The sequence below is a fragment of the Aedes aegypti genome, chromosome 2 (genome assembly GCF_002204515.2).
Source record: "Aedes aegypti strain LVP_AGWG chromosome 2, AaegL5.0 Primary Assembly, whole genome shotgun sequence".
NCBI classification, from domain to species: Eukaryota; Metazoa; Arthropoda; class Insecta; order Diptera; family Culicidae; genus Aedes; species Aedes aegypti.
Window position 1 is genome coordinate 135,706,916 of NC_035108.1, and position 8,039 is coordinate 135,714,954.

At 33.2% G+C, this 8,039-nt stretch overlaps 1 protein-coding gene across 1 annotated transcript; it reads left to right on the forward strand.

The window, feature by feature from the left end:
• Positions 1-5,988: 5,988 nt before the first annotated feature.
• On the forward strand, positions 5,989-6,917 carry LOC5577712 (protein lethal(2)essential for life). Its single transcript, XM_001663443.2, has one exon. The coding sequence runs from the start codon at positions 6,236-6,238 to the stop codon at positions 6,818-6,820; it is 585 nt and encodes a 194-aa protein (XP_001663493.1). The 5' UTR covers positions 5,989-6,235; the 3' UTR covers positions 6,821-6,917.
• Positions 6,918-8,039: the final 1,122 nt, after the last annotated feature.

An 8,039-nucleotide genomic window follows, 5' to 3' on the forward strand; every position in this document is an offset into this window, starting at 1 on the left:
TCGCCTTTTATATTATTGGTAGCACCGCTAAGCTTCATGAATACATCTGCTTGAACATTCACGAAAGTGCTAGAAAAAACGTTTGTTCACTGACATCAATGAACATTCCAGCATTGGCGTAGGAACAGGGGGGGCCAGGGGGGCCTGGCCCCCTCCAGGATCATCCAGGCCCCCCCAGAATTTTTGATAATAATAAAAATTGAAATTAAAAAAACAACAACATAAAACGAACCAGAAACTTTTGAATCAATGTACATGGCTCTTGTTATTGACAAAAATCTCTTCTGTAAGTAGTTACCGTAAAATCGGGTGTAATTGATCAGAAGGGTGAAATTGATCATCGTATCACACGATTTTATTTATTCGTAATGGAGCACAAATATCAATGTAAGCTGCAATAAATGAATGTTGTTTGTCGTAACTATTGTCGAATTGCGTGACAAACACCTATAAACTTCTATTTATAAGCAAGGATTTGAACATGGTGTAAACCTGAAAGCTTGTGAGGATGCTTGAGATATATCCCTAAACCAGATTTCATTACCAAAACTCGTACCAATTAGCTCATATGGTTGAATAAATTGAATTTCTGTTAGATGTCATTGAATTCCTTAGGAAATTGCATACATTTAGGTGTTTTCCGCGTAATTGTTGAAATTTAAATGTTCATTATTTATATAAATATTGCATTGATAAGAATTTGACAAGCATATTCGGATTCAGAGAGCTCAAATTTATCATGTAGAGTTGTTTTGGAAACTAACAATAATGGCATTGACAAGTGATCAATTTCACCCCGAAATGAGATCCCCTGATTTTTTTATTTTAGAGATATTTGTTAACACTAAAATGACATTTGTTAGAAAATTTCGCTACATAAGTCGATGAGGCCCACCTTCGTACTTGTTTTCTTGCATTTAGTTGTTTGACATTGTTAACATTATAGAAAACAGACTAGAAAAACCGTGAAAAATGATCAATTTCACCCGAAATTACGGTATGTTATTTTAGAGAAAACCTCGCTTGTCTTACACAACATCAGCGTGACGGTTCTGACTTCGGTGAATCGCGCAACAACCGAAAGCTTAATCGTCCAGCTGTCGATCGATTAATTACTGTTGGAAGTATTTTATGCGATTAGCGCATTTTTTTTCGACATCTCCGTCGCTAAAATACCTTGGTAAAAAAAAGCGTCAATATCCTGGAAATTTGATTTCTAAAATTTTTTTTTTTTCTGAATAATCCAAATAATGCTGTTTGAGCATTGAGCAGCATATTCACTGCATTGTGTTTTCTCATGTGTTCGGTGATGATGATTTCCCCTGTGAGAATTCACTGAAGAATATATATTACTAAGATTACAAATACAAGAACATTAACTTCAACACGTAAAATGTCCGAAAAAATAGACAAAACTACTAAAGGAATTTTTTAGACAATACATAGCGGGAATTTTTGTCGAAAAATGAGGCTTAACCTTCAAGGAATTTCAACATGGCCAAGTTTTCTTCAGATAAGTGGCAGTAATTTAACTTGATGCGAAAAAAAATGTAACAAAATCGACCATAGTGTTTTATTCCAACGATAAATTCTTTTTGATTCAATGTTTGAAGTATTTTCGCAAGAATAAAATTATTGCTCAGCTCAATTAAAAAAAACTTATTATTTCATAGATTATTTGAATGATTTTCAGCAGATTTGTACCAAAATTATGTCATAAAACTTTTCGATATTATCAATAGAATTTAAGTATAATCAAAATCCTCAAGGAATATTGAAAGGTGGCTTCAGAAGTTTTGCAAATCTCTTGGAACTTAGTCAAATAATATTGTGGAACATGTTCAAAGCTTCAATTCCTCCTGATGGACATCCATTCCAACTATGTCTACTTTTTTTGCTTTTTTCAGGTTTATTCAAAAATTTGAAAGAAAAATGTTTTTGAAATGTCTCTTGCCTTCGAATCTTCAGAGGAAATTTGTTGAAAACCCCCAGGAAAACTTTTGCTTCCGAAATTAGCATAGCGGTAAAGGAATCTGTAGAGAAACGTGTACCGAAATAACTGGGAAGAGGGAAACGATTTATTAAGATATTCATAAAGAAATTTGTATTGATCTTCCTTAAAACACTTCTCTAAAAATAATGTTACCAATTACTGTCAGAATCCATATTCTTGGTTTGAATTTTTGTGCGATACGAGGGCAGAATTTCTAGAGGCTTTCTGGCAGGATTCTAGAAAACCAGCGGTCAAGGAAGGATAGATTTCAAGGATAAATTCTCAAAAAGATTCTGATGGAACTTCTTGGAGAAATTGTTTTATTTGTAAATTCATTACAGAAGTTATGTAATTTACCTCTAGAGAAAAGATTATAAATTATTTTTCATTGTTACCTTTTGTTCTCCCAGCTTAAACATTTCGTTGCTTCTCCTTCCTTCGCATGACGCTTTGAGGAACCTTGTACAAAAAGCTTTGAAGTATGAAAAGCATCATTTTAAAGAATTTAAAAATAAGCTAAATTATAGCAGTTTTGAAAAATCATCGAATTCAAATAGTATGGTTCCTGTTTTTTGAAAGTCCATCAGGAATTCTTCAACAATTTTGCAAGGTAATGCAAAAGTTTCTCCTAAGATTTAAATTCATTAACATCTTACACTACAAATATTATCTTAATACATCTTTGGTAATGTTCTTAAAAAAACCGGCAATATTCTCGCGTTGAACTTCTACAGTACTACAAAATAACACAGCGTAACAAAAATGACATTTTTGCGTGTCTCAAGGATCAAATTATGTGTCTCTAGTAGATTTGGGGTTGCTGAATCTGGTGCCATTCTCAGAAATGTTCCAGCACGTCGCAATTTTTAGCTACAGGTCGTCAAAGTTGTATAAAACACTGGTTTTATTAATGTTTACATGAAATTTAAAGTAAAATTTATTAAACTTTTTTGTAATCTAATCCACCAAACATGCAAAATAGAACTTAAACTTTCATTTCAGACATAATTTGATTGGAATTGCGCGATTAAATTTCGATTAAATCGATTTTTTCAACATGCTTGCAGTCTCCATACAAAATTCTTCGTTTCTTCTATATGGCAAAATATAACAATTCTCTAAACCATCAAAAACTAACTTTTCCGTATCGAAAGTATCACAAACTTTAATGATAAGTATTGTTATACACATAAAGTTTGAATTCTGTGGCAAATTAAGCCAATATATTACCTTACAAGCTGGCAAACTTGCATGCAAGTTGGCTGAAATAGTCATTTTTTGCATTTTCAGCAGTCGATATCTCAAAAACTAGACGTGCTATGATATTTCTGAAAACGGCAATGGATTCAGCAACCCTTAATTAAGTGAATAGCGGTATTTTGGTGCTGGAGACAAAAACGTGTTCCGCAGTGTAATCGATAATAGACACTTTGAAAAAGTTTGTTTGAAATTTCTAAAGGCATGGTTCTTTTTCATCAATATGTTCATGAAACTTCAAGAAATTTACCAACAAAATTCTTTTAATTTTTTTATATGTGTTTCCCTGGAAATCTGGTATGGAGTGATTCGAATTTGTAAAGCAATCCCTAAAAATATTGATAATTTCCTGGAGTAGTTTTTGAACCAAAAAATAAAGAGTGTATACATTTTTAAATAATATTTATGGAAGAATCCTGAGATTACCATTGGGCTTATTTATTGAATCTGATAGAATTCCCGACGAAAGTTCTGGAGATTTTTTTTAAGAAGTTCAAGAATGAATTGCGAAATCTTAGTGAATTTTATGGAAAATTTCTTTAATAATTCCCTAAAGAATCGTTAGTGTGATTTAAAATTCACTGGAAAATACTTAGATAAATCTCTGGTAAATTTTTCGGGAGAATCTTAGGAAACAATGAACAAATTACTCCGGAAATCTTTGAGTATTTTCACAGAAGAGTTTTCGAAAGAACTGTTGAACGTTTTCAGCTAGAAATTTTATAGGAAAGTTAGAATTCTACAAATATTTCTTAGTCAGGGTTTTCGAGAGGGTTTTGAAGGAATGCGGGATGTTTCTCATTGATGTTAGAGAAATCTAAAAAATAATTATCTGTGAAAAAACGTTGATAGATCTCGAATCGAATTCCTTTTAATTACTCATGAAATACTTGTGGAATTTTACAAGGAATGCTTGGATTAACACCTGGAATGAAGTCTGGATAATTTTTTCTGCGATTTTTTCAAACACTCCTGTAGAGGAACTTTAGCATGAAGTTCAAAACCAAAGTTGGAAAAACTTTTGGCAAACTCTTTGAAGAATTCGTGGAATGAATCCTTGCTTGGTGATATTGATGACATTTTTGGTGAGACTTCTAGAATTTAGTATACTATTTTGTTTGGAGAAATCCTCAGTAATTCCTGAAAATCATTAACAAATTAATAATGAACAACTGGAGGATACTTTAAAGTAACAATTGATAAAAAGTAAATTGTAACAAGTACATAGAGGACCTTCCAGTCGAAAATATTAAAAGAATTTCTAACGAATTTCTGGTGGAATTTTTCAACAGATTTTTAAGCAATTCGATAGAGATTCTTCGATAAATTTTATGGTGATCAGAAAGTCCGGGAATAATTTTCTGTGAGAATCCCAGGCGAACTCAGTGAAAACTGGTAAAGGAGTCATGGAGAAAGCACTGAAAAGTACGAAAATAATTCATGAAGAAATTCCTGTAGGAATTCACAGAGGAATCTTTTCAAAGCACATGGTTGAATACCTGAAAAAAATCGTGGAAGCATCACAAAGGACATTCCTTGAGAGTTTTTTTTTGTTAGAATTCCTAAAGGATTTTAAACTGGATTACAGCAATAATGAATCTTTTCCGTAGCAAAAATTGAAATTTACAAATATAAATGATGTACCACGAAATGAGACAAATAAATAAAACAATACAAATCTGTTAAAATAACGAAATTTGTGAAAATCTTGATTATTGCGACCGACATTACATCTGTAAAACAAGTATTTGCTAGGCCCCCCCCTAGGCCCCCTCCAGAAAAAAATCCTAGCTACGCCAATGCATTCCAGCACTCCTGAGATGCTTTGATTCACCTTTCGTACTACAGCAGCGATTCATGAACAAAACTGCTTGAACATTCACGAAAGTACCAGAAAAATCGATTGAACATTAATCGAAATGAACATTCTAGTTCTCTTGAGAAGCAATGATTCAAGTGACTTTGTGAGTGCCATTAGTATTGAATACGTGTGACAAAGATGAATAATAGGCTAGGGCACCTAGGTCCCCTAGACTAAATATAATGTGCGTTTATATTGGATGAATGTTAGAGTAACGATAGTTTTCATGTTTGTCACGTAGACTGGCCCAAAAACTTTAGCGTGAAACAAAAAGAAAATACTTTTTAAAACATTTAAATATTTCATAAAAACTTCATCTCTTAAATGTGTCTATCTTTTCAATCAGGCATACAGCATGAAAACATGTTTGGTAAATTGAATCAGTTTTCTGTAATGATGCAAAGAGAGTAACGAGTAACAGTTATCGATAATCAAAACTAAGTCCTTAGGGAAAATCATTATCGATTTATTTGCTAAAAAGCGTTTGTTTTCTGTAGGCAGGAATAAACACTTAATATGTCTGCAACATCGTTAAGATTCAACAATCATCATCAATCAAAAAGAAACAAGTTATATCGTTTCTTGCTATCAATACAGCGTGTGGAGTTCAATGATGTATTTTCTTGAAGAATGCTATGATTTTGAGCGGAAAAAATGCAGTGTTTTTTGTAAAACGAAAATGATTATGTCCCTCTCAATAAAACAATGTTCCAGAAAATTCTAGATGTTTTCTTGGAAACAAATATAACTGACCTATCTCAATGTCCAATAAAAACATATGTAAAACCGTTAGGTACCTGAAAAACAAATACAATCATTCCATCATCTTGCATCTTCCATTTCAACGCACACGTTTTCAGCGCATGTCTAGTTCATTCATGGAGCTTGTGCGAACATTCGAGCAAAATCTAGAGATGGATCATCGAATGAACTGGAGCTGCTCACAAATATATAAAATAGCGTTGGCACTCACAGCTCGACATCAGTTTCATTCAAAATTGCAAGCAAACGCATCGTGAAGAGCGCTAAACACCAACCTACCAACAAGCGATTCAGTGAAAGTGGAAGTATAAAGTTCTATCAATAAGATTATTCAGCAGCTAGATATTGTAACTGGAAGAAAGATGGCTCTTGTACCTATTTTGCTACGAGATCTGCTAAATGGCTATTTGGAAGATAAGCCAGCTCGACTTCTGAACAAACGACCCATTGGAAATGGCCTCTACCCGGAAGATATTCTGCTCGCATTGGAGGACACATTCCCGAGACGATGCAGACGGAAGCGATGTTGGCGCAAATCAGATTGTGCCGAAGAGGACCAGGATGAGATCGTTTGCAAGAAATCAGCTGACGAATTTCAAGTTAACGTCAACGTCGAGGACTTCAAGCCCGATGAAATCTCAGTGAAAGCAACTGATAAATTTGTCACCGTTGAAGGCAAACATGAAGAGAAAGACGACAAGAATGGTTACGTTTTGAGGCACTTTGTTCGACGATATCAACTGCCAGAAGGACACGATAACGAGAAAATTGCGTCGACGTTGTCGTCAGATGGAGTTCTTACTATCAGTGCGCCGAAATTGGCTCTCCCTGGCCCGCAAACGGAACGATCTATTCCAGTGGAGAAAGTCTCTAAGCCAGAGCAGTTATCGGATAAACAGGAAAACCAAAGCGACCAAAACATTACTTTAGAAGATCTAGATGAATAGTGTTAGAGTCAGATAATTAGACTTAGAATTGTAGCTAAATTTGTGTGGTATGTCTTTTCTATGTAAAAATATAAATTATTGATTCAAATCAAAATAATTATACTAGAATATATTTATCCGAAATCCTTTCCAATAACACAATCATGAAACGTTTTTGCTTCAACTTCAATCTTTATCATAGAAACCTTCTTATAGAAATAATAGTTTCAATATTTTACCATTGAATCCTTTCTTTTACCAAAGTACCACATAGTAAAATATTGCTCATTCTGTTTTCAATGGTTATTTTTACTTGTAAGTTTCGGAGTTTTGAAAACAATATTCGCCTAAATTATTCCAGATAGGTACTGTAACGAACTAAATTTGGAAAATTAAGAGTTCTGTAATGTCTTCAAAAGATTTATTTTCATCCTTCAAATGCCATTGTAATTCGAGAAGATATGTACGTCAGAAACTTTACAGTATTAATAAACGTTACTCGCGTTTACTGTCTCACTTTTGAAAAAAACATTTCTGAAACCTCTGCAATTAGATTTCCAAAATGATTTTGCAACATTTGCAGCAAAAATCGAAGATTTTCTCCTGAATTGTTAATAACTTTCCTGATGTTTTCCTTTCGTCCAATCTATGTCAATGTGCCAAAAATATGGAACATAAGAGACACAATTGCTTTGAACACAAAATGTGTGTTTCATCCTTCCAGTTATTACATTTTTTTTTTTCAGTGGGAAAACTAGTAGCGATATCTGACAAGAAAAATAACAAACATTCGGTTTACTTTTGAATTCTATTAATTTCAGTCTTTTTTGCCTTGGGACTCTGCACAAAAATAATTCAGTCTTTTCCACCTTCCCATGAAACAAGTAAACAACAAGGCCGGTAAATGTCAAAATACCATACAAAATCAAAAAAGTGCAGAGCCCTTTTGCGTGTTTCAGGTTTTTAGGATAATTACTTTTGTGTTTCTGTATATTTTTGCAACTTATTTCATAGAGAACTCTGAATGCATTGCAATTATCAAATGAACCTATTTCTCCAAGTTGTTAATCAGATTCATTTCAGATTGCCGATTTTTATTAATTATTTGACAATGTTTCCACTTTTTTTTATAAAACATTTTTTTTTTGTTCATTTGGCGACACATTCTTCTAAGCTCTTTTTAATCAATTTCACAGGCATAAAGATCTCTATTTATGCATTTGACATATTTTTAAAATTA